The 25,648-nt window shown below is 42.9% G+C and overlaps 2 protein-coding genes across 3 annotated transcripts in view; one reads left to right on the top strand and one right to left on the bottom strand.

Moving 5' to 3' along the window:
* The window catches only part of NKAIN4 (sodium/potassium transporting ATPase interacting 4), a 51,048-nt gene extending 47,126 nt beyond the window's left edge, over positions 1 to 3,922 (top strand). For both annotated transcript variants that reach the window (XM_086760914.1, XM_010124924.2), the window contains one exon: positions 2,604 to 3,922. In XM_086760914.1, the coding sequence (XP_086617040.1) occupies positions 2,604 to 2,617 (14 nt within the window). In that variant the 3' untranslated portion in view covers positions 2,618 to 3,922. The remainder of the gene's footprint in view (positions 1 to 2,603) is intronic.
* A 2,553-nt stretch (positions 3,923 to 6,475) lies between these two features.
* On the bottom strand, positions 6,476 to 25,203 carry BIRC7 (baculoviral IAP repeat containing 7). The gene is made up of 8 exons (XM_086760450.1): positions 24,995 to 25,203; positions 13,807 to 14,335; positions 11,688 to 11,787; positions 10,375 to 10,456; positions 10,229 to 10,274; positions 9,055 to 9,273; positions 8,102 to 8,173; positions 6,476 to 7,661 (listed from the first exon to the last, which is right to left on the bottom strand). Exons 1-8 carry the CDS (start codon positions 25,007 to 25,009, stop codon positions 7,459 to 7,461), a joined length of 1,266 nt encoding a protein of 421 aa, XP_086616576.1. The 5' UTR covers positions 25,010 to 25,203; the 3' UTR covers positions 6,476 to 7,458.
* Positions 25,204 to 25,648: the final 445 nt, after the last annotated feature.

The following is a 25,648-nucleotide window of genomic DNA, read 5'->3' as shown; positions in this document are numbered from 1 at the left end:
CTGCTAAATTCAGTATTCAAAGTGTACACCCCATTTCTGGCCTTCAGCTTCCATCCATTGCACTGCCAAAAAGTTCTTAAATACTTTTGCCTCCTACTAGGAGGAGGGAAGAAAAAAAAAATAAATCTCCAAACCATTACTGATAATAGATACTTCCAGACCACAACCCAGTTATCTCCCAGCCTTATCATGGAAATCTGCTGACCTCCTTGACCTCAGTTGCAAGTCTCCAGTTAGAGGAAAACCTCACAAGTTATCACCATCCAGGTGTTGTTTTTTTTTAAAAAAGAAAAACTATAACAAAAAAGAAATCAACCAACAGTTTTGTACTGTTGCCCACAAAGGCATTATTTAAGTGTGCTTCATCTTAATTAGCACCTCCACCACTCACATAGCAATAGTAAAATTCTATAGATAGTTATTTCGATTTTGGGTTCCACAACTGCTTCTGTTCTACATTTCATTGACTCAAGGGGGGTTTGGTTGTGATAGTTCCTATTTCAAGCCACAAGCTTAATTAAAAGAGACTCAAATTATCATAAAAAAATAGTTCTGGATGTTTTAGTAAATAATAGAATTACTCTTAATCTTACTGCTGCTTACCAATCAAGGCACATATATTATTATTATTAAATATTAGGAATCTTGATAGAAGAGATGCTAAAGTCTTCAGTGCATGAGTTTCTGGGTCAAAGTACTTAGCCAAAAGATAGTGAATCACTTCTTGAAAACCAAAGTTATTCTCCTGAAGCCAAAAGGGAACATTTCCAAAGAGTTTTCTGGAATGGAAGGCTGAGCTCTTCCTGCTCCTCAGCTAAAGCTCAGATTTGGCCATGAATGCTTGCTGTCTCCTCTTAGGCTGCACAGGACAGGACATCACCTCTGGGTTGCTCCTCTTCACTTGTGGTAACAGAATTCTCATCACTTGAGGCAAGGAAGCATTCTTGCCCTGGTAATGGTGGAAGGGTTAACCCAAACAGCTCTGGAGTTCCTGACTAAGGCTGTTATCTCCAGGTTCCCTGCCACACCTGCCAGGCAGCTAGAGGCCCAGACCATCAGGATCATCTGTCAGCGCTTCCTGCCTGCTGCATCCATTCAGCCTTTTGACATCATTCTCTGAACTGGTTGCAGAAAGAAGGGCTGCGACATCTCAATTATAAAGCAGAATAGTCTCAAAGCATGATTTTGTACAGGATTTAGTGCTAAATCAAGAACATGCTGGGTGGCAGGAGGCAGCCTCTATTTACCTAAAAGGTAGAGAGATGGGCGACAGATCTCCCTGCCCTTTAAGACTGTATTTGTAAGACCAAGCAGTGAATTGCACGGTTGTGAGGCTCCTGTCCATAACACTCACTGACCTGGCACCCCACATACGACGTTACATTAATGGCTTAAGAGCTTTAATTTGATTTTAGTTGTGCAGCCAGATTTCACTGGACTGCTCTCCTCAAATCTGCCACAGCAAAGGGCCACAGGGCAACGCAGGGTGTGACTTTTACCAGATGTAGAGTTCAGCATTGACAAGGCAGCTACAGGAGGTAGTGGTTAATTGAAGATCTAAGGCTCCAGTTGGCAATTGCTCACTTCCCTACCCCCTGATCAATTCTTCAGTGGTGCAGGCTGTCTGCCAGCCACAGGCATGAAGCAGCTGGGAGCACGCAGCATTAAAGGACCAGAGCCCATGGAACAGCCATCCACTGGTAGGCTGGAAGTAGGTGTTTCAGTAGATCAACTAACAGGTACAAATACAGAAACAACATTATTCAATTAAAAAAAAATCAAAATCCAGACTGAAACACTGGCAAAGAGGGAGGGAGAAAGAAACTAAACTCCTTAGGATTGTTTCCCCCACCCCAAACTTTGCTTGGTGACCAGAATACTTCACAAAGGAAACGTTTACTTAAACAGGAACAAAAAAAAAATCCCATCTTGTTTTGAGGAGAGAAAACAAAAAAAAAAAACCACAAAACCACACAACAACAACAAAACTCCACCACAAAACAAAACGCTTCTGCTTTCCTTTCTAGGTAGACTTTTTTTCCAAACAAACAATTTGCTGAATGTCAACATGAATTTGCAAACTGTTTTGATCAACCTGCAGCTGCATGTTTAAGAGGTGATGTTTCAGCTGAAAACATTCACTCATCTTTACTGCTGGCTACAAAAGTAGATCTGCTTATACTGCTGCATCAACACAGAAAGTACCTCACCGCCATTTCAAGAAGCTACTTCATTCTAGAGATGACCTGTAGCTTTTAAAATTCCTAACCAAATTTTATGCAGCTCCAAGTGCTGAGGATACATAGATCTAACACCTTAGCTCACCTTTGTTCCTTAGTCTAACTGCAGTGTATTCTGGTCTGGTACATGCATAGCATTCTTGCCAGACTTGAAGACTACTTAACCACATTACTTCTGAGCTCGCAATCCTATTCCTCATCTGTAGTCAATCATTCAAAAACTCAGAACAAAAAAAAAACCCAAAAAACCACACCAACAATTTTGTCCTCATTATTCCACATAATTTCTGTTAAATTAAGTAAGCAACTTGGTACCTGCTCCACACTGATGCTCTGCCTTCACTTTTTCCCCCCCTCCTACAGGCCTGCGTAAATAAAGAGGAGCCAGAGGATGGATGAACCTTGCACTCCACCAAAGGTGCTGCAGGAAACAATCCCCTGTGGCCTGGATCTTTGGCAGAGGAAATGCAGGATGGTGAACACCATTCAGTTTTTTTTGTTCCTTGTCTTCTCAAATGCAAAGAATGTACATTGAAGAATGGCCATGCGGTTGGTTTTTAATTCTCCAAGTGCCCTGACAAACCATTCCTACCACAGCCTGGTGGTACCAGCCAATAAACGGCACAGACCTGAAGACCTCATGCAGAAGTTCACTGAGAGCCTCTCAAGGATACAATTGAAGTTGGAGCTGCTTCCCTGTGCCATGGATCCATAAAGAAGGAAGCACTGCATAACACCCTGGGACACTTCATATGTTCTGTAGTTAGCTTCTTCCCCTTCTCCTTCCCCTGAAAAGAGCCTAAATCTGCTAATACAACTTCATCTCCTCCCTGCCGGCATAGAACTAGGTGGGGGCTATTTACATTTGAGTTATTTAGGCTTTTTATTTTTTTTAAGTTATAGATGAGAGCTGTTCCTTCTTCCCCCTCCATCCAAAACTCCCTCCCTCACTCTCTATTCTTTAGAGATGGTCAGCACCTTAGCAGTAGGCATTTCTCCTGGATTTCAGTGTTCTGTGACCTAACTCCTACAATGCTGAACAGCTAAAAACTAGTACAAGCACCAAATCTTTACTCACCATGGAGCTTAGCCCCATTTCAACACGCCAAGCCATTCTCAGAGCAGCTGTACCTTACTCTGGGATTGCCCATCTACATTAAATTAACACTGGTGTAATCATATACACAGCTGAAACCTGCTGGACACTGGAAAACACCCAGTTCTTCATGGATCAGCGACAGTTGTGTTCCTGCTTTACTTCACCAAGCAGCCGTGCTTATTCCAGGCACAAGCCTGGCAACATCCTGATGGAAGGGTTTTTTTTGTGATGGGATAATTTTGAGGGGAGGGAATGGGCTGAAGGAAAGAGGGAATCTAAGTGTAATTAAGTTGCATTAATAAGCTGCAGCAATTAAGAAACAAACAAGAAACAATGTCAGTTTTGTTAGCTACGTCTCCCAGCACGTTCGTGTCAAGTAGAGAGAGCACTTGTCAGCCACCCGTGGCATTCTTTGGCTGGTACGATCCAAGTGCTGCTGTAATTCTTTGTCTTGCCTAATCTGTTCGAGATTACTTGGCATTTCTGAGTAACGCTTTTCAGAAGAGTCAAGCTAGAAGCTGTGCTAGGGAGCAGAAATGTGAGGGAAGAATGGAAGGAAATAAAAACATTAAGTGCTAAGTAACAGACAGAATGATGCACCTTTCTTTGTCCCATTCCAAAGGGCCCAGGAAGCAAAATCCTCTTCTATAAAAACCCACAAGTAGAAGCACTAAGAGAACTTTTTTTTTGTTTCTGCGCAGCTTCCATTTCAGATCCCCACTGCGACCCAACATCCTGAGCTCCGATCAGGTGCAGGCGTGAGTAAAAGTGTTGTCTCCACAAGTATTTTTCCTGCTGTTAGCCAGTAGAAACCACAGCTTCTGACCGAGCAGAGCTGACAGTTGCCAGTTTGATACTAGTTTCATTGTTTGAGGAAAATAAAGCTCAACCCTCTTTAAAAACAGCTCTGTTCAACAAAACATGACTATCTCCCATATCGGTCAATACTGTGCCACTGCCAAGTTAAAAAAATATAGCAGAACACCAGCTACTACAGCATTTAGGCAGCAAGTACAGCAGCGTGCATGCACAGTCCCTTAGCACTTTCTCCACCTCTTCTTTAATTCAGTTCATTTCTGTTTTACACTCACTCCTGCTTGCCTGCCTGATGTTCCCTGGAGGCGCAGAAAAAATGAATGGAAGAATAAGTATCCTCTAGCCAAGGAGGTTGTTCCAAGACTTCATTTATTTGAGGCTTTTGAAATTAATCTTCCCTCTCCTCATCAGAAAACACTGGCTTTACACTTTTTGGTTTAATACAATTTTTTCCTTGGAGGGAAGTGTTGTCCATCAGATACCAGCATTCTCCATTGGGCTTGTTTGAGACCAACCAAAATTCCGCACAGATCGTGGAGAAAGCACAGTTTCAGCTTTGAACAGCTGAAACATTTCCCTAGTAGCTTCAGGAAGGAATTCTAGGTGGTAGTATGAAGTCAGAAGGAACTCTTTGGATTGTTTTGAGGTCTTCATGTTTTTAACACTATACTGCTCAAACTGACCAAGCCTTGTCACCACATTTACCAAGAACACTGATCCAAAACACTTGCCAAGTACTCTAAAGAGACTAAGCATCAAACTATGCGCTTAACGGTATGCCTCTTGACTTTAACACACACTGGTGAAGAACCATTAAATAAATACAAGTGTGATGACTGAGTAGCTTCATAACTACCACCCTATGTTGTGATGAACACAGGTAATTGATTATCTTTTAACAGAAGTAAAATAAAGGTTCAGGTAAGCCTATAATATTTAGTATCAACAACTGCCATAAAACAAAAAATAAAATCAGTCTGAGAAGAAAATAAGACAAGCTACCAAGGATTATATTCCACACTTAATTACCTCCTCTAGTTTCTGTAAGCAGACCTATTTATCCTTCAGACTCTGACAACCCTTCTCCCTGTGCTAGACCCGCTCCGTGTACTGCAGGGTCCATGCAAGGACCCCGTTCTGTGAGGGCAGGGACTCCCAGTCTTTTGCATCTCCAGCGTGCCTAAGAGTAAAGGAGCAGCTGAAGGATTTGCTCCAGCGGGTTCCCTTATCTCCAGGTTCGGAGTGCCCTCTATTGGGGATAAGGATCACTTGAGACACTACTAGTCCAAAAAAAAAAACCAAACAAAAACAAAACAAAAAAAAACCAAACAAAAAACCAAACAAGCAAACAACCAAGCAAAAGAAAAAAAAAAAACCACCACACAACCCCAAACAAAACCACAAACAACATGTACCTGTTTCTGAAGGGACATCTTCCCATAGAAAAAAAAGGCTGCACCCTTCCAGATGCAGAAAGGCCACAATTTTCAAAGTGTGAAACAAAAGAAGCCCCAGAAGCAGCAGCTGGTATATTCACAGCCCTGTAGTTCTGTTGATGCTTAGGCTAGGTTGCAGCTGCACTGAGCTAAAGTTTAGGAGGAAATAACACTATTCCAACACTGAGCTGGTTTGTTTTCCCTTCTCAGATCAGCACATCTACTTAAACCATAAGCTTTTGCTGTTATTTACAGAGGCAAAATAAAGCAAATGATAGCTTGAGCCCAGATACAATACTTCATTTGGCATGGTGGTGCAATTCTGTCCCGTGAAAGCTGCTGTCTGGCAAAGGCCAACCAATTCCTACAAGAGTTGGAGAGTTTCAACTGCTCAACTAGTACTTTTCTCATCTTTGATAAGAGCTGCATTAATAATACCTTCTTCTGAAGGCAAGGGATGAAGAGATCCACCCTCCCACATGGCCCAGGGATAACTGACACGTTAAAGTTACTCAGAAAAGCCTGTTCAGTATCCTAGGCCAGAGCCAAACAAGCAACTCCAGTCTCTACAGATGGCTTAACAACCACGTACCAAAACTCTGTATCGAGTTCAGATGGGGAATTATTCCCCACTCACACAGCTTCATGTCCCTATCCTCCTGCATCCTTACCCCTTATTTGCAGCTAAAAGTCTAGAGGACCTGCACGCCGTCTTGGGAATTCCAAAGGAAGCCAATGGATATACTTTACTCACCCACGCCCATGTAGTACTGAAGCACAGAAGTTTAAGTGATCTACAGCCTGATGCTACTCTAACATCTTAGGACACCACCACACTGCCTCCCCCAGTAGGGTATTATACTAAAATCAGATACTCAGACCTCTGCAAGATAAACAAAAAATTTTTATTCTATTAAAAAGAATAGTTAATTTTAAAAAACATGTTTCCCTTCTCCTGCAGTTAACAAGCTATAAAATTGACAAAATTTTATCTTTTTGGCTACATGATAGAATGTTCCATTTAAAATGAAAATCATCAGTTTAGCCAGCAAACAGAAGTCCTAAAGAGTTAAGTTTCCATAGCTATCTTCTAGCAGGATAGTACCCAACAGCCAGGGAAGAGGCTCTGAATGAAGGTTCCATGAGAATGTCTAGTGACCCTGATCAAAGAGCCTTTCACCTTCTATTTAGGGAGGTCAGCTGAGAGGAAAGAGGCTGGAGAGTCTACAACAGGCCAGGCTTTTCACTTAGTTATGCGGGTTTGCGTATTACTGAAACATTCTGTCTATTGTTGACAATTCAACAAGGCGAGAGGAATGGAGACAGCAAAGAGCTCAGAAGAAAAAGCTAGATCCTCCATCCCCCTCAATACACTGCCGCTGAGCATTCTAGTCTCAACAGAATGCATTTGGTATAAATACTCCCATTTTGACTCAGAATTACTGAAGGAAGTCAGAATAATTTAAATCTAGCAGAGTAATCTCTAAACCACTGCTAAATGTAAGCAAGAACCAGAGACAGTCTGCTGAAAATAGCCCTTGACTCCAACACAGAGCAGAGATTCATTTGAGAATGTAAGAATTTGGAGGAGAATCTCTGTCAACAAAAGCCTCTTTTCAGAGGATAAAAGAAACTAGCAGAGTTTTTCTGGAGCAGTCCTACAGCAAGATCAGCAAGAGTACAGCAAACCAGGAACTCTTACTAGAAACACCGTGCACAGGAGGCACATTTAGTAAGTTTTTACACTTATGCTAAGCTACCTTGCAAATAAGATTGCTCCAGCATCAAACTATTTACTCATTTTCTTCCTCTGCTGTGTTACGAAGGAGTTGTATAGACTTATCTTTCCTCTTAGGCTCATCATCGTTCAGGACATGAAAGTCCTCACACTTCCCCGGATGACTGCTCTGCAGATCGGGCACAATTGCAAATTGGAGGCACATTCTCCGCAAGCTACCAGGTGGCCACAAGGAACAAACACAACAGACACATCTCTGTCCATGCACACTTTGCACATTCTTTCCTCTTGCAGGCGTCGGAGCTGTTCTTCTGTGCTCATCCCAGACTCATCTTTACCAAAAAGAAAAAAAAAAGCCCAAACTGTTAGTATTGTAACAGCTCCAGAGTGCCAGTCCTCTCATCTTAGGAAGTCACACTGCAACTTGCTCACAACTTTGTTCAGAGACTGACTCTAAAGATGGCAAAAGCACCTCTCTGGGAAATTTCATTTAAACTGAAAAACTACAGCTACTGTGCAGGGACAGAGATTGACATCTTTTTACTGTAATATCTAAATTATCCCTGATAAACCAAATTCTTTGTGAAACAGTCTGCTTCACAGTGGAACTCTAATTCCTGAATAAGAGTAAGTTCAGTTACCACTCAAGCTAGCACACATTCCACTTCGGGATTACAAAGTCAATGGATACAATAACCACTGATACCATTACTGGAAAAACATCCCAATTATGCCTAGGCTCAATTTCACCACCCCTGTCAGCCCAGTGCACCTGATTCCTTTTGTTGCATGGATTGCATTTCTCCTCTTGAACTTGATGTTTCAGTCTCTCTCTCAACAGCATCTGTGTAACCAGGAGAGAAGATGGCATTAAATGCTACTCCTTTCAGTCCTCTTCAGACAGTGCTGTTTAAAAAGATGAAATATCCTGGATTTCAGTAGCCTCAGGTCACACACCTCTTTACTTCACTGTTAACTTCACACACAGCCTGGCGAAGCTGATGTTTTCTGTGGTGCCTTAGTAACCACGTATGTTAACCTCCCTACCAAGACAGGTCCATATCACATTGTCTCCTCAAAGTTGGTTTATCCATCCAACAGCAGGAGCCATCAGCTGCTCCTGTGGAACTATTTAATCACACTTTCAGTTTTGTGGAAATTTTTTTTCTTTTAGCTAAAAAAAGCCTGTGTGGGACTCCATCTCCAAATAAACATCACTTGGTAAAGACTCCAGAAAACACATAACACAAGACAGACACAGATAAGTTAAGGAAAATATGTATTATCCAAACAAGAAGTACGGCTAGTTCTGATCAGGTCATAGATTCCATTTGAAATAGGCTTGGAATACTCATCCATCCTCGCAGCCTTGCTTCAGACAACTGCCTCTGCCTGCATCAGACGTGAATTTGCACACAGGCCTCCACATTGTGTGGCTGTCTGCTACTGCAGGTGTAAGGGCAGCAGAAAATACTAAGGATATCTACACCAGAGCCTACTGCAGGCAGATATAGTTACTGATGCCCCAGTCATCACAGCTGCTCCAGGTTTCTTTAAAGCAGAACCTCATTCTTCAGCCTCTCACAGAATGACAAGCTTGGGTACATTACTACTCTTAATTCCAGCCTAGGAAGAGAGAAGGCAGACCCGCAAGACAACAGTGCTCAAGATGAAGTGAAGAGGTTAAACATCCACCAAGAATGTGGGTGTGCGAGTCAGGCATACCTCTGCTTTCCTCTGCACTGCTGCTCTCTTCCCAGTCTGGCTGAAGCAGATCAGAAATCAGTTCAGACTCAGATAGGTAGAAAGTCCCAGTCAGCATGTATTTATCCTCTACCAGGTTAACCACACAGGTGGGGTCAAAGCCCATCTGCAGGACATTCTGCACTATGGTAAACTGATCCAGAGGAGGAAGAGCCTGCCATTCCCAGTTCCTCAGAGGATCTGTAAAGCAGCGAGCAGATACTTCACCAAAAAGGCAGAACTTTGGGCAAAAAAAAATATGCCACTCCCTGGAGCTGTTACATATAAAATGGCATTAATGTATTCTAGAACATTCCTCAAGCTATCTATATCACTAGATCAACATCCAGATTTACAGGGTTGTTTTTTTACTTCCAATCATAATTCACAGGAAAGTAAACACAATTTCATAAAAGCCAAGAGACTAATTTTGGATGGTTTATTCTGTATCAGCAAACTAAGTCTCTCATGTTTGGCCCCAGTCCAGAATCCTTATCTTTGTTTTCACATCCCAGAATAGAAGTCTTTAAACTGCTTTCATGAAGATCAAGTGGAACATCCCAATTGAAGTATCTCCTACCTCATAATCTAGCTCAACCATTCATCAGTTAAGACAGAAGTGGGAAATTCAGCTGGCAGCCAGTTCAAAGTCTCTTAAGCTCATCCTATCAGATAGGCTCCTCAGGAGAATGAGAAAAATCAGTTTTTCACAGTTTGGGAGACAAATTTCACCTACTTAACTGATGAATGGGAATAGATCCCCAGGACCAAAACTTTCATGAACAAATGGACCCTCTAGCTGTTCTCTGGTCTCCTATCAGGTCTGTTTAAAATGCTGTGGTTTGAAAACTCTACAGACAGACAACATCAAGAGCACGGACAAGTCAAAGGAAGTTTCGGCAAGCACCCAAAAGTCACATGATTATCCAGACTAGTTAAATGTCTCTGGTCTTAGACTAAGAGGTCTCACAATAGCAAGCAATTTTGCTTCCTGGGCTAGAGACCATTTCCTAAAAATGAAATTAAACAGCTTCTAGAATACCAAGACATCTCTCAAACACCATGTCTACAGAGCGCATAGTAGCTGGGGTGGGGTAGAAGTAAGACTACACCACTTTCAACAGAAGACAAAACACCCTGTAATTATAGCACTGACCTTGGGAAGCAGAGGAATCTTGTTCGGTCTGATCCCAAGAATCTCTCTGAAAATGTCAAAAGAGAGTCACAAGAGAAGCACGTGTTCCAACCTCCCCCTCTCTACCAAACCCCCCATCCGCTAGACACAAAATATTCATGACTCACTGGAGATAGCAGGGTGCTAGAAAAGGACTCCTGAACACTGCTGACAAATTCTCTCCCCCTTGATCGCAATAAAAATTCACACCTATAAGTAGAAAGATTTAAATATATTAGTACAGGGTATCTCAAGTGAAAGCAGCAGTAGCAGTTTGCATTTTAGAAGCAAAGGGTGCTATTGGATTACGAGCAAACTGCTATATACAACAAAGGGCAACAATAAGAGGTTCATGATCCCCCCCTTTGTGCAGTCTTCATGTTTGGCCCAAGGTGAGCTCAGCTGCAACATCCTTTGGAACAGATCACAGAACATGCAATAATAGACCAGTTCACAGAAAAACACAAGTGCTACAGAAAAACAAGGTTTACAATATCTTTCTTTTGTACCTCAGATTAGCAGAATCAAAAGTTGTTCTTTGACAAGGGAAGTTATTTTATTTCAACTTTTAGATGGTGAACTCTGGGTAAAATTAGAGTTTCAAACCTGAACTATGCTATTCTACCTGAGCTTGAACATCTGATTTTGCTTTTAAAGTGAGAGGGTCTAAGTACTTAGGCTTTGTCACTACAATTTGTACAGTTATTAAAAAAAAAATCTCATTACAGCTTAGACAACCACCATCCAGTAGGTTTCACCATTAACACAGAACACTTCAGTCATAAATCAGCCTTTGCAATAGAAGATGTGGCAATGCCTGAGAAGCCTAAAGGGACTGAATGCGACTGTCCTGGAGTCAGTGAATTTTTGTAAGGGATAACATACGCAGAGACACACCAACTACTTATTGGGGAGCGTGGAAAGTGAGAAACAGAAGGAGAGGTGAGGTAGTTGAAGATACAATGATTAAGTTTCCAGGCCAATCTCAGGTTCTTCCACATGTGAGGGGGAGAGTAGGAGGAAGGTATTTTTGGAAGACAGCACAGACTAAGTGGCAGACCTAGAAACACGTTTTCTATCTTGATTCACTACTAGGATCTGAAGATGGTCCCCTGCTGTGCAACTTTGACCTTGAGGATTCAGAACCTCTCTTGAGATTTCAGGCATTTCCAGAAGGTTACAGACTATTGCAACAGTTCATGCAGTTAAACATGACTGAATATACCTGACTAGCTTTTCACTTGCCCTAGTCAGGTAGAAAAGTCTAGAACTATGCTAACAATAAAGCCTGGAAGCAGCGCCTACTGCCAGCACAACTGTGACTCATTTGCCTCTCAACAGGGGGTACTTCTACCTTATGAAAAAAATAAATCAATGTGGAATGCACAGCATATCTTTTGGTCTTGCGAAGAGGAAAATTTGTCAACCAAGACTGACTTACTCCGGATACCATTTGGCATGTTCCCTCCAAGGATCATCTCCGAACGACCAGTTCCTCATACCTCCATCGCAGTAAAAACACGTCACTACATCATCATGTCCTGAAAAAGACATGAAGGGATTATTTGACCTCGGAGATGCTGTATGCTCTACCAGCCCTGGATCAGAACCTGGGGAGAGATGCAGCACAAAACACAGGCTACCAGACAGCACAGACAAGCCCATGACCATTCACCAACACTGTGCAAGCTGCATAGGGGCAGGAAATCTGATAAGAGTTTGAATTCCAAGCTGCAGCTGGTTGAGATGATTCCAGAACCAGGTCACAAGCTAACAGGCAGCATGCATGTGAGCACCACAGCTCCCATGTATGCACATACCCATCCAATCTCCTCTTGCCTGCATTTAGACTGGAGTAGTAACTAATTATACCCATCAGCGTGCTTTATTTCCTAACCACAACCTGCCATCGCCAGCAGCAGGCACTGTCAGATGACATACACAGCTTCCACCTCACAGGTATAAGAGTTTGCCACAACGTGGTCCCAGGGTATCCATTCTGCTTCTGTGCTTCTCGTCACAGAAATCACAGGGGGAGAAGAAAAAATTAAAGCCAAGCACAGTTAAGAAGAACTGCCTACGAATGCCCTGCCCCAAGGACAATGAAACAACGTCAGTAAAGGCGTTTAAAGGTGAGTTTGGGTCGCAGACATGATCTCCCACACACTCTTGTGTTAGAGCACTGTTTCCCTTCACCCGAGCACTCAGTTCCAGAGTTCTCCTGCTCAGGTGACTGCAGGAAAGTGCCATGTCAGACCGCTGCTGCCTAATGAGTCCCCAAAGTCACTCTGTGCTGGGCTTTCCAATATCTGCTCTGCAAATGATGAATCAAGTCCAGCACAAAACACACACGTTTTCAGCTGCAGACACTGTTATCAATTATTCTGTGTTCCTGGCCATGCTGGTCTTCTGCATGCCTTAAAAATGCAGTTTGAGTAACAACCTTGCAGTAGAGAGTCATATTAGCAAACTAACCAGTCACTTCCTCTAACTCAAGCTAGAAGAACAGAACAGTTATTTAGATAAAATTTCCTACGTCCATGTCATTCACCGTGTTGTACCTCCGATTTTTCCAGCTATCACAACATTTAAGGCTGTTTTTTCCCCCCCATTCCTATCTTTACCAACAAATAGTACTCAAGTAAGTGGAGAAAGGGGCAACTCAATTTTACTTCACCAATGAGAGCCTGAGGCATTCAGGATGCACAGGTTTGTATCTGCTGAGGGACCTTTAGTTTACGGACCTGCCTGTCACTTCTTTCCATGTCTCGCTTTGATTTGCAAATACAAAACAAATAGATTCCTACATATAGAAGTCACACTTGCAATACACAGAAATATCACCTTATTAGCTTTTGGAAAACAGAAGAATCTCCCAATATTTAACTACAGTCAAACACTGACATACTGTAAATATTTCCTCTGACTGGTCAATCCAGGGAGGAGTACTTCAAACTTATCTAACCAGCAAAGCTCTCTCAAAGGGAAACAGTTATGTTACATTGATATTCACATGCAGATGATGATGAGAAATACTGCTTACTTGCCTCAGAAGAAAGTATCTTTTTTATTTCTGCATTACAAGTCCAGGGTCCTTACAGCACCAAGCCACAGTGACAGCTAAGGAGGCTGACTGCCTACAGTTTCACTCAGATTTGGTTTTTTGAGAGGAGAAGGCTTCAGTGTAAGACAGAGCTTACACAGAACATGACAAGCCAAGTAAGTGCCTCAAGCCCTTCTAGAAGTGCAAGTAATAAATAGGCTCAATGGATTTTAAAGCACACACTTTTCTGGCAGCAAAACATCTGTTGAAAGTGTCACTTTTCCCACTCCCGTTGATAAGAGAATTGACTTCCTAGCAGACCCCTCAGCACCCAAACAGGAGTTAACACAGAAGTGAATTCTGCACAAGCAGAGAGCAAAATAGCACCAGCTGAAGGAAGGATGTGGTTTCTACCCACACTACACATATTTGCAAATATTTGTACAAGCCCTAACCTTTGAAGGTGGCACTGTGTTAACTTGAATAAGAGTTAAAAACATTTCCCCAGAGTACCTACCTGTGTAAAAGAATCCTGCCCTAGCCAGTTGCTCGGGACGCATGTCAGTATATTGTGGCCAGTTCTGAAATGTAGATAGTCTCATCTCCTCTGTTACCATCTCTGGGTATTCAGGTTCATTGGGCAGGGCTGTCTCCTCACTGTCTATCCCTGGCAAAAGGCTGAGGAACTGCCCATCCACAGTGTCAAAGATTTCCTGAAGAGGAAACATCGCTTGGTTCCCAACATCCTCACCACAAATGAATTTACAGGAAGGGAAGAACTTCAGATGCTCTGCTATCGGGCAGTCACCAGGTCTCCAGTCCTGCAGGACACCACCACAGCAGAAACACTGTACTTCATCTCTTGGACCCACGAAGAAAAAGCCAGCCTTGACCAAATCTCGGGCAGACACAGGTGAGGTGCTTGGCCATTGCCGAAAAGTCCTCAGTCTCCTTGCTTCACTCCTCATGCTGGATTCAAAGAGCTGGCAGCGAGCAGCCCTGAGCTCAGCCTCCTCCACTGGTGTTGCATCCCCCATGTTCTTGTTCTGAAAGAGAGGATGAGATACCCAGAGTGGTCAGCTGGATTCCCAGCGTCCGGCAGCACTGACCCTGCAGTATTTGTTCCACACCCCCATGCATATTCCAGAGAGCTCCTGGTCTTGACAAAGCTGAGCTTGTTTTGGAATTGCAGCCCAATCAGAGATCCAGTGCTTCTGTACTTCGCTGTTGAACTTTTGCTGAGTCCTCACTAGTGTCTGAAGGGAAGAGACCAGCACTTTCTGAGCCCCTCTGCCAATTTATGGCGAGATGCTCATGGGAACAGACTGCAGAGGGGGAGGGCAAAACCTCTGCTGCCTCCCTGGCTGAACCCATCCCGCATTTGGCATCTGATCTGTGTGATAAATCCCCAGTCATTTTGCTCAGCCTTTAAATTAACATTAAAAAGACTCTGCTTTTTTTTCCTCTTAAAAACAGATTTAAGAAGGCATGCCATAACAAAGCAGGGAACAGCCACACCCAGACAAAGTATCTCAGAATGTTCAGTTTACAGCCAAACACCGCACAATACCAGTAGATTTTTCATAACCTTATTATGCTAATTAAACCATGAATTTTATAGATATTTTCTATATACAGGACTTCTCAGGACACAATCTAAAATAATTAGGTTTGACTTCTATACGGAGGTATTCTTAAATCAAAGATAAGACATTTTCTGCCAGTGCTAGTTCTGTGCAGAACAAGAATGAAATTGAAGTGATTGAGTACCCAATTACCCAAGTCCTCATCCAACTCAAGGTAACAGCCCTTCCGTACGCAAGTAAGCTAAATTGCAACTCAGCTACTGCTTCTAATACTCTCTGTATCGCTGGCAAATACGCTTTCAAAAGGTCGTGCAGTTACACCACTGAGAATCAGGATCAGTTTAACTGATCACTCCAAAGGAATTGCTGTGGAGTGAAGTCGCTACACGTATCACTAAGTAGTAGGTGCAATCAAACCCCTTTTTTTGTAATTAAGTGCCCTGAAAATCCTTTCACCACCTAACTCAATCAGTCAATTCATTCTAAGGAAGTGCTGGTTATCAGAGCTACGCAGTATAAGCATACAGACCCAAGGCATCACACAGCAAATATTAAATTAAAAATATATATATACACACCCCCCCCTCTAGAAAGAGATGGTGTTTCAAAGCTGGTATGAGACATTATTTAAGATAACAGATAGCTACTGCAGTGCGCTCTTTTGAACAGGCACACAGCGAAACACAACCAAGCGGAGGCCACCGGTACAGCAGCTACTCCGCAGCAAACAGCCACAGAGGCGGTTAAGAGGCACTTGGGCCTCTAGCACCTCTGAAGTACTGGTCCTCTCAGTTAAGTGCTACACTGCATTTAGGGAAAAACAAAACCAAAACAAAACCAAAAAAAACCCAAACAGCTTACAGAGCATTTTCATTGCAAGACCTGTAGCCAGAGTTAACAAATCCAACCTTCCTAGGTATTACATGTTCAGTGATACTTTAAAAGCAAAAGCAACCATGTCTCTCGCAGTAAAAGGCACCACGGAAGAGGAAGTTCATTAGCAACTAGAATTTTCTTCTATAGTTACAATCACAGAAACCAGACTTGAAGGAAAAGAAAGCTCTAAAAGTCTGGTTTACAAAGTGTGCCTTATTTAATACAATGGTTACTCCAGAGCTATGTCACTGGCATGAAGAAAAATCCATACAGAAATTAAAAACCAAACAAACATCAGTCACTGATGCTCAGCACAATTTGCAAGCTAAGCAAACTTATGAGCATGCAGTTTTTTAGCCTGCACAGCAGATTTTGCTCTCAGAACACAGAGAGGCAGAGAGACTTGTTCATCAGGCACAGCTCAACAATATCAGCGTTGCTCTCATCTCAGACCCCAACAAAACAAAAGCGATTAATCTTAAACTACAAATGCTGTCTTCCACCTAGAAGGTGACCAAGTTATCGTAGCCTCCTTCCACTTCTGAAGTACACATCAGAGCACGCTTCACAGCAAAACACAAAGAAAAAAATGAGTTTTTGCACCCAAAAGCTTAACGCTGAATCAAGCTTTTTTTTTTAAATAAGAGATACAACATAGGAGAAAAAAATACATTTGTCTTTTCTTTATGAAGAAACCCATTATGGTTTACCTGCATTAACAGTATTTATATGCTCTGCAGAAGATCCATTAACCTGGCTAACAAGGCTCTCCAAACCAAATTGATGTTTAATAGTTATAACACTACAAAAAAAAAAAAACTAATATTCTCCCACAACCCAGTATCTACACCTATGTAGTAATACACTTCCAAAGCAGCAACATTACAGCTAATAGCAACAATTCTCTACAATTAAAAAAAAAAAAAAAAAGAGAGAGAGAGGAAATTTACCTGCAAAAGGCTTAAAACAAACCAAAACACTTCTAAGAACTAAGGCTCTCCCAGGGTCCAAGCTCCCCTCTAGGCGACCCTCACCCAAAGAGGCAGAAACCCTCCCAAGGTGTAAGCAGCCCCACCTGCCCCAGGGGCCATTTCTAATCCTTCTCCTTCCCCAATTGGTTGGTTTTCTGCTGAAATTCTCCATCGGCTAATGGTCCAAATTTCCTCTCTGTAAGTGGGAGTTACCAGGGAAAGATACAATGTCAAGCTCAAACTTCCTCCAGAAAATAACTGAAATCAAAGAGAAATAACAATAAAAAAGAAAAAATATTCACGCCTTGTGATCTTGTTAAATCCTAGCATGGTACAAGTCATGACATCTTGTCTGCTATGACATAATGCTTGTTATTTTGCTATAAAACCTTTGCTACTGCATCCATGATTTTTTTCTTTAATTTCTATTGATATAATAGCAGAGATGAACATAATCCCATCCTAAAAGAAGACTGTCCAGATGTCAAATACACTGTAGTTTGTCACACACGGGCCCCACAGCGGCTCCCTCTGCAGAGGGTGAGAGCCCTCTTAGCCCTTGCAGTCGTGTTCTGACTCGTGTCGTTCTCAACTTGCTCTCTCACACGTGTTTTGCACCTTACAATTTTTAAGAAAATGTACTATAAAATGAGCAGATAAATAGCAACACAAGTTTTCTCAGGACAGCTTGACCAGATTACATCGCCTTTACTTTGGGAACAAACACTGACTCTTTTGCTATCATTGCATCTTCACCGTGTGCAATCTTTCTATTCTGTTGCCTCCCTGTGGTCACAATTCAGAATGAAGGGTTTTAAGACTTGTTTTGAAAGGTGCAGTTACTTGAAAATGTGTTTTTCTCTACCGCATTTCTGCCTCAGAGGATGCATGCAGCTTATTCTAATCTATGTGCTTGACAAAACAGAAGTTCTCCACGCTAAGGTAAGAACACAGGTGTTTTCTGTTTGTAAAAAAATGATCAATGAGGATTTTTCTTTTACACAAAAAGATTCAGAGTCCTTTTCTTACAGGCAAGCCTATACAAACATTTTCATTAAAAGGAACAGCGTTGAAACTTTTTTTTTTTTAAATTAGAGTTAATGAAAACCCCTGAGCAGCAGAGGGCAGTGCTTATATATGAAATTTACAGAATCTTGCAACAAGTGAATGCGGTTTGTGGGATTTTTTTTTTGTCCATAATGAATTTATATGTAATTGCACGTTATCTTCTGCTCCACAGATCCTGTTCTTTGTAAGTCCATACTCATTTTTGAAGTTAACAAAATCCCCCTTCCAGAGGCTGTTTGGGGACTCTGCTGACGGGTTGTAGCGAATCGGCATTAATAGGTAAGAATGATCGACAGTCCTGATCTTATAAAGCATTTTACAAGCAATGACCTCGTCTTGTACTGCTTATAACCACTTTCCTTCTCAAATGCGATCTCGGGAGGTGTTGGGAACACAGTAGGCTCCTCGATCTGCCTTCCTCACAGCCATGCCTTTTCCTCACCAGCGGGCTGCAGGCAGCTCTCAGGGATGCTTTCATGTGATGCTTAAAAACCTGCCGCCAGCCCAGGGCAGCAACGATGCAGCACAGCGTTGTGACAGAGGTGTACTGAACTGCCAGGCCTCCACTTGTTCTAGGGGAGCCCCCAGGGTGAGTCTTAAAGAGGGAAATGCTGTACAAAATCTGACATGAGCTGAAAGGCAGCTTCTCAGTTAATTTACAAAATTTCACTGATTCTGGCAGTGATTATTAAGGGCGTTCTGTTTTCACAACATTCTTTTCACCACGCAAGCTTCAAGACAGGTTTAAGGTTGGCTTTCTGTGGGGACAGAGGGACAGGGGAACATTTCATCAACAAAGAAAAGCTCAGAAGTGACATGACTGCAGCAGCAGATGAAGTCACCATGGATAAATGATGGGGTTTTATTTTAGCACACCAGATTTTTGAAAGCAAATAACATATTCAGAAATGTGCTGCATGCGACTAATATCAATCTTTTTTTAGCAAGTCATATACATTTTTAGTTCCTTTTCAGAGAATTAAGCTGTCCTACTGAACTTCTGAACAGTTCTTAAAACGAAGGGTGTAGCGAGCTACGGACAAACAGAGGCTGGAGATGCCATTGCTCCACAACGACAGGAGGAGAGACAACTGTGCCTGTGCACGACTGTTTGTGGGGTGAACACCGCCCTGCAGCTTTTTCAGTAAAGAACTGCAGGAAATATTATCCTTTTTAGGACAAAAAAAAAAAAGTGGGAATCAGCAAGCATCAACCAGGAGTCCAGGACAGTGATAACAATCAACAGCAGCATCCCCGTGCCCCTGTATGAGAGATGTAGTAACTCCTACATCGCTGAGCTCATGCCTAGCATAACTGGAAACCAATAGTAGACAGTGATTTGAAACACTCTATGAGGAAAGGAATGTAAATATAATTAATCAAAAGCATGTTTGCTAAGGTCACCCTGATTTGGAAGGAAAGCAATCAATAAATACAAGGGCCAGGGTATAGCTGGAGACAGCATGATAAAGAGCTCGGAAGGGCTGAAGTGACTGCAGCCCCTGGAAAAACTCCAGCGGAGTTCAGGATCTCTGACCTCAAGGTTTTACACAGCTGTAAGGGGATGAAGCTGTTCTGTGTGGTTTAGCTCAAGGAAACCTACTTTCATCAGTAAATTAAGAGTTAAAAAAAAAATCCTGAGGAAAGAGGCTTTTATAACGGCAGGGGCAGGGGGGGAAGGTATATGTTGACATTATCAAAGAAGCAAAGAGGCTGGGAACACACAGAGATGCCATGGCTTGCCTCTGCAACTGATGTGTAAGGGGGCTGGATATCAAGGAAATTTATGGCAGAATTACTGTTCCACTTGTTCAGAACCACTCTTAATTTCTATGACGACAAGGATCCATTTTTCAGAATAAAATGCTCAGATCTTGTGATGCAACTGCTCTCCAGACTGAAGCAGAGTAGATAAAATCATTAAATTTGTAGCCGTAGAAGTAGGTGACCACTGCTGTTTCTCCATTTAGGGCCTTGCTTTTCCTCTTCTGGTTGCCTCTTCTTGTCTGTCATCCCTCATCTTCCTTCACGCTGAATGGCCAGCCAGTACCATCCTGCAGCAAAACACCTGCACCCTGCCGCTCCCCTGAGCTGCTGGCACTGTTTCCTGCAACAGTAAAGTCTGGGAGGCTGCCTGCCTGTTCAGCTGCCTTCCAGGGCAGCACTGAGGGACCAAAGCACGTTGCTGTCTGTTGACACAAAACTTCAAGGCATCCATAAACCAAACCCACACGTCAGGCAGCGTGATCCAACCCAGCGAACAGTGACATGACACACTGAAAAGTGACTGGTCACACCAAGGTAATTCCCTTAGGCAAAGCTCAGAAGTCTCACTTTGCTTTTTCACCCAGTTCAAGGTTCGTTCTTTCACCACAAGTACTGCTATACATCTAAAGGGATCCTCTCTGCCTACCAGTGTTTCCCTCCCTGCACTTTCCTCAGTGGATATGTCAATAATAATGAAGAACAAATTTAACACATTAATAACAATCAACGATTTATTCCTGCAAACATAACAATCATTAATTCAGGAAGCCTGGAAAATGTTGCTATAAAGTAAATACACATACCATAAATATCTACTGCCAGAACTAAAGCACAGGTGAGTAACAGATACGTGTTTTGTGAAGTGATTTTCTAAGGATTCAAACCTTTCCATCTCCTCCCCTAATTCTTTCTTCTGGCCTCCACCACCACAGCATCTGATTGCATCAAAAATGTACGTATGGCAATAGTTAGGAATAGCTAAAATGTAGCTTGCAGCATGATTCATGACAGTGCTTAGAATCAAATACTATTAATATACCAGCCCACAGGAACAGAACACAGCACATATCAAAAGAAAAATCTGCAAAGCACAGCAGATACTCCAAAAATCAATAGGGAAACTGACCTTAAAATCCTCTTGGGATTTGAAAGAAAAGGAAACTAACATGCTAGTGCCTCGGAATGAGGAAAATTAAAGTGTTTCTGCGACAAGCCATTACTATGTTTTATATTGTTTCATAACTTCATTATTTCAGTTTCCAGCCTATTATAATAAATATTTCTGCTATAGAAGATAGAGTGGGTTGAAAACTGTTCAATGCTTTTTCCAAAGGTAACAGTTTGTAGAAAATAGTTTCTTTTTCATTTTCCTAAGTGGCTTTTGGAGATGAAAAATTTCAGACTTTCTTTTTCAAGGGTCTTTTTTAATCTTTATTTGGTTTTCCATCCCTTCTTGCCTTTGCCAGTGAACACAAAACATCACAGGGAAACAAAGAAAAAAACAAACCCCACCCATTATTTGGCTTTTTGTTTCCCATAACATTCTGAATACTTTAATACTCTGTAAAAATTCAATGCTGCCCCAAATTGAATGCACTATTTTCAGTTTTCAGATCAATGTGCTATCCAAAGAGTAGGCAGAGTGCTTAGAGTGCTGAGCAGCAGCATATGGGTTAGGAATACGAATTACAGTTTCAGGAGAGAACTGGATGGCTAAGTACAATTCCCACAGTGAGCATGGAAAATGTGAGTTGTATTCTCTTTCTTTCTCCCTTTCTAAGCAGGATCTGGCTGCTTTCCCCAAAGATCAGTTGTGCTTCTCCTTCCTCTCTATTCCTGCCTCTCCCTTGCACTGACTCCGACCATTTCCTGATTCCTTCCGGTTCTGACGTGGAGGAGCCTCACGCTTGTGCTCTATTCCCTCTGCCTACTCAAAACCTGACAGGAGGTACAAGAACAGAAGACATACAGCCTCATGTAAAGCGGGTGGCATTGCTACTCCAAATCGTTCACAAATAAAACTAACAGCTCTTCAGAAGAGGTTGCTATCAGCTTGTGACTAACCTATGTTCCACCATTCAGTCATGAACTACCTTAAAGAAGGATTTGTCAGGCATTGTTATGACTTTACGGGAGCTCATCCTACTTTTTAATTGGTGGAAAATCAGCCATCTAGGAACACAGAACACCTGATTTTCTAATTAAATTCTGCTATAGTTCGGAACGTGTTTTCATTGCAGAGAGGTGTGCCTAGCTGCCTCAATATTGCTGGGACAACAGGCAGGAAGATCTATTCTTGAGCTATTCACACTAGCAGTCATCTGGTTTTGTCCATGCAGATTGGCCTGGAAGAAGTTTATTTTCTCCCTGTATCAATAATCAATAGCAAGATTGAAAGATGAGGAAGAAAGACAACAGACCAACCTGAAGGACTCTGCAAAAAGCTGAAGTGAAAAATGGGTGACCGTATTCTAACAAGTAAGCAGAGACAGACTGGCCTTACAATTTAACAGAAACTACATGACAACAGCAAGAAAGAGTTACCAACGATGAAGACCAAGAGGGAGACATGAGAGTCCTTGTGATCAGTGGTTGCTCAGTTAAGCTCTTTGCTACAGCTTTTCAGTGAGGTTGTCTTGCAAAGAACAGCATGTGCAATGATGCTGTCGGATGATATCTGCTCACAGGCTACACTCTTTGCACGTGACTTCCCTTCTCATGTTTTCACAACGTGTCAGCGACATGAAAAACAGGAGAGAAGAAAAGACAATATTGCTCTGTGTGTATGCTTTTATTTTTCATCCTAAAATGATGGAAATTAATGTTGGATACTTGCTTTGGTTATATTCCATGGGGATGTGGGGTGCAGGAGAGAGACGATTCCAGCATGGCGATGTTTGATTTCACCCCCCTGCTCAGATACGGCTGCAGAAAATCTCTGTAAAATCTAAATTTGGGGAAAATAAAAAAAAAAGTACTCTTCTGTAATTTGCATATGAACATATGAACTCTTCTGAGATTTCAGAGTGTTAGTAAAGGAAGAAAAAGATACCCTTAGCTTTTCTGGTACTAGAAGAACATACCACCATGTTTTTCCCAACAAAGCCAAAACCAAAGAAAAACCTTGTTATCCCCTTGGTGACAGTGTTACACTCCGAGAGTATCCTGAGTTGATCTAATTATGAACATCGCCTCTTCTCTATATGCTTCAACTGACACTTCTCGTCTTACTGGTTTTGTTTCTAAAAGATTGTGTAATTCTCAATGAACAAGCAAGATCATTCTTAAAGTTACCAGGAAGCATGAATAACTCATGTTTTCCTAATGCAAAAGAAAGAAAAAAAAATGCTTTCACAAACATGAACTTAACCACACACGTGTATGTGTATACATCTGTACCTGACATGCTCTGCCTTTGAATCTGAAATAACAGCAGCAGTCCCCTGTGCCTTAGGATGCTGAAGCAAACACAGTTCTAACATTCTGCCTACAAACGCTCATGGCTAGGATGATTCATAGTCACATAGTTTCTATATCAAGACTAGTGAATGTACACAATCACATGGACTTCAGAGCAGTGCCCATCACCCAAGTATCCAGGACAAGCCTTTCCCTTTTCCTTCCAGATGTTCCACTCTCTAGCCATGCTGCTGACTTTTATCTCACATTTGTGTTTGAAATACTGCTCTTCAGATAGCCTTTCCAGCTCATCCAGGGACTCTCAAGAGCACAGACAACTGACTTTACCCATAGTTATACTGTATGGCAAATAGAATTAAGATAAAACATGCCAATTTTTACTTGCCACCTAAGCCAAACAAAGAACCCGAAGCATCTCCGGGTGCTGAGGAGCAATGCACTACTCCTTCTTCCTTACCTCTGGATGACTGATCAGAAAAAGGACAACAGAAAAGTACACTATTAATTTCAGATGTTATATTAGAATAATAAACTCAAACTAACAATTTCCAAACATGTGAACACAGAGAAGACCCTGGTTTTAGCTGTATCTAAAGGACAGGATGATTGCATTGTTTAGTATCTTTCATGAGGCCTAGAATTTGCCACTTTTACCCCAAAACTCAGCATGGAGATATTACAAGTAAGACCTCGTAACTTCCGGAACCCCTGTTGGGTATGGCAGGGTCTTAACTACTTTGGTCAGAGCTCTAGCTACTTGCGAACGCAGTGATGAGACTGGCCACAAGCATCACACGAGCTGGTGCTAGGCCCAGTTTGGGCCTCAAGTTATGACCTAACACAATACATGAGACACATGTTGAAGGCCTGATTTTGATTTGTCTTTCTCTCAGGTATGTTCTTATATTGCTCATACCTAGATACTGTAAATGGTGCACGTTTGTGCCAAAAAATCTACACAAGAGGTTTATGTTCAAAGCCAAAAGAAATTTACCAAACTAAAGCTCTGCAAGTGTTTCAATACCTTCAAGAGGAAAAAAAAAATGGGCTTCTAGCCAATTTAAGGACAACTATTTCCATTCTCCAAACAGATGTCAGACACTTACGTAACATGTTAAAAGATAATCTCAGTGGCATATTGCTAATCAACAAAAATTCTTTGTTACAAATCCTTTTACTGCACCGGTTTCCAAATAAGTCAAAATAAATTATGTTCTACAAATCTCATTTAGTTGCTGTCATCTGGTACCAGTGTGGTTTAGAAGCACTGCAATGACGTGTTATTTTGTTGTGGCCTAAGAGGCTCCCAGCCCGCCACACACTGATCGGGCACTGAGGGAACTACGCTTGTCAGGAGGCCTCCGAGTGTTACCATAACACAAGTGACAAGAAAGCAAAACAATGTCGATTTCTGTTTCATCACAAAACATTTGTGGTCATCAGAACTCAAACAGAGTTGAGGCAGATTGCCAGACAAGTTTCTGTATTAGCATCAGCATATGTAAGGTATTACAAACTGCAGGAGCCTGGGGAGGGCAGGAACTGCGCTTTTGTTCTAGCTGTATCTTGACCTAGGATCCTAAGCAGGACCTAAACAATATTAAGAGGTAGCAATAGCTCTGGTTATTGGATATTCCACCAATTAGGAAAAAAAAAAACAAACAAACAAAAAAAACCAAAACAAAACAACCCACTACGTACAAGAAGCAGAAATACAATTATTAATGAGGTACAAGTCAAAATATTAAAAATAAAAGGTCATTGCTTTCATTTAATCTGATTTCTCCTTAAGGCAGAACTCCCTAAAAGTCAGAGATTCAACTCTGGCGGCTTATTCAATGCTGCCTCGTTCGCTCGCCTGCCCTCGGAAGGGCACACAGGTAACCGGCCAGGCTGCCTGAAAACCACTCCTGTACTTCTTGGCACTGCTGACATGAACAGAAGCTGCGCTAAGGGGGCAAAGATTTCACGTAGATTCTGCAAGACAGCAGCCGGGAGAAAAATAAAATGAATTAACCTGCTGAAAACCCATGGTGAGAGCAGCTACCGTGACCCCTCTGCCTGAGGGTCCCGGCCGCAGCGACCGCGGGCCCCGGGGCCGGATCTACGCCGCCGGCGGGCTGCTGTGACGGAAGACCGGCCTCCCTCAGCGCCCTGGGCCACACCGAGCCTGCATGGCCGGGCCTGCGGGCGAGGGAGCTCCTACACGGCCTGGCACAGCGAGGAAAACCGGGACCGGTACAGCCAGAAACAGCCGCCCGCCATAGCGGCCCCCGCCGCCTGCCCGCGCATGCGCAGCAGGTGCTGCCGCTCTCCGCGCGCCTTCCTCCCCCTCCCCGCCCGCGCACGGCCGCGCTTTCCCGGCGTGCCCCGCGCGCTCCGGGCGTTGACGTCACCGCAGCCCGGCTCCCGCCGCCATTGGAGTTGGAGGCTCCGGTTCCGTCCCTCGCTGCGGGCCCGAGGGCGGCGGGCAGGCCCGGGCGGCGCGGCGCGGCCCCGGGGGAGGTGGAGGGGGAGGGAGGGAGGGGGGGGGCGGGGGCATGTGAGGAGACGGGGCCGGCAGGGTGAAGCGGAGGCGCGGGATCGGTGCCGGCCCTACCGTTCCCTGCGCTCCCTGAGGAGACGCCGAGCGGCGGCGCGCGCGCCAGCGGCCCCTTTCCCTCTCCCTCCC

The sequence above is a fragment of the Chlamydotis macqueenii genome, chromosome 16 (genome assembly GCF_036417535.1).
Source record: "Chlamydotis macqueenii isolate bChlMac1 chromosome 16, bChlMac1.mat, whole genome shotgun sequence".
In the NCBI taxonomy this organism is placed as follows: domain Eukaryota; kingdom Metazoa; phylum Chordata; class Aves; order Otidiformes; family Otididae; genus Chlamydotis; species Chlamydotis macqueenii.
The sequence above is the reverse complement of the archived record's forward strand: the minus strand, read 5'-3'. Positions and strand labels throughout refer to the sequence as shown.

What these genes read in the sequence shown, in the direction of transcription:
- BIRC7 (XM_086760450.1), bottom strand. An exon ending in CTAGCACCCTGCTATCTCCA is followed by an intron (nt 10,275 to 10,374) that starts GTGAGTCATGAA and finishes TGACATTTTCAG; the next exon opens with AGAGATTCTTGGGATCAGAC. An exon ending in CATGCAACAAAAGGAATCAG is followed by an intron (nt 7,662 to 8,101) that starts GTGCACTGGGCT and finishes TTTTTGGTAAAG; the next exon opens with ATGAGTCTGGGATGAGCACA.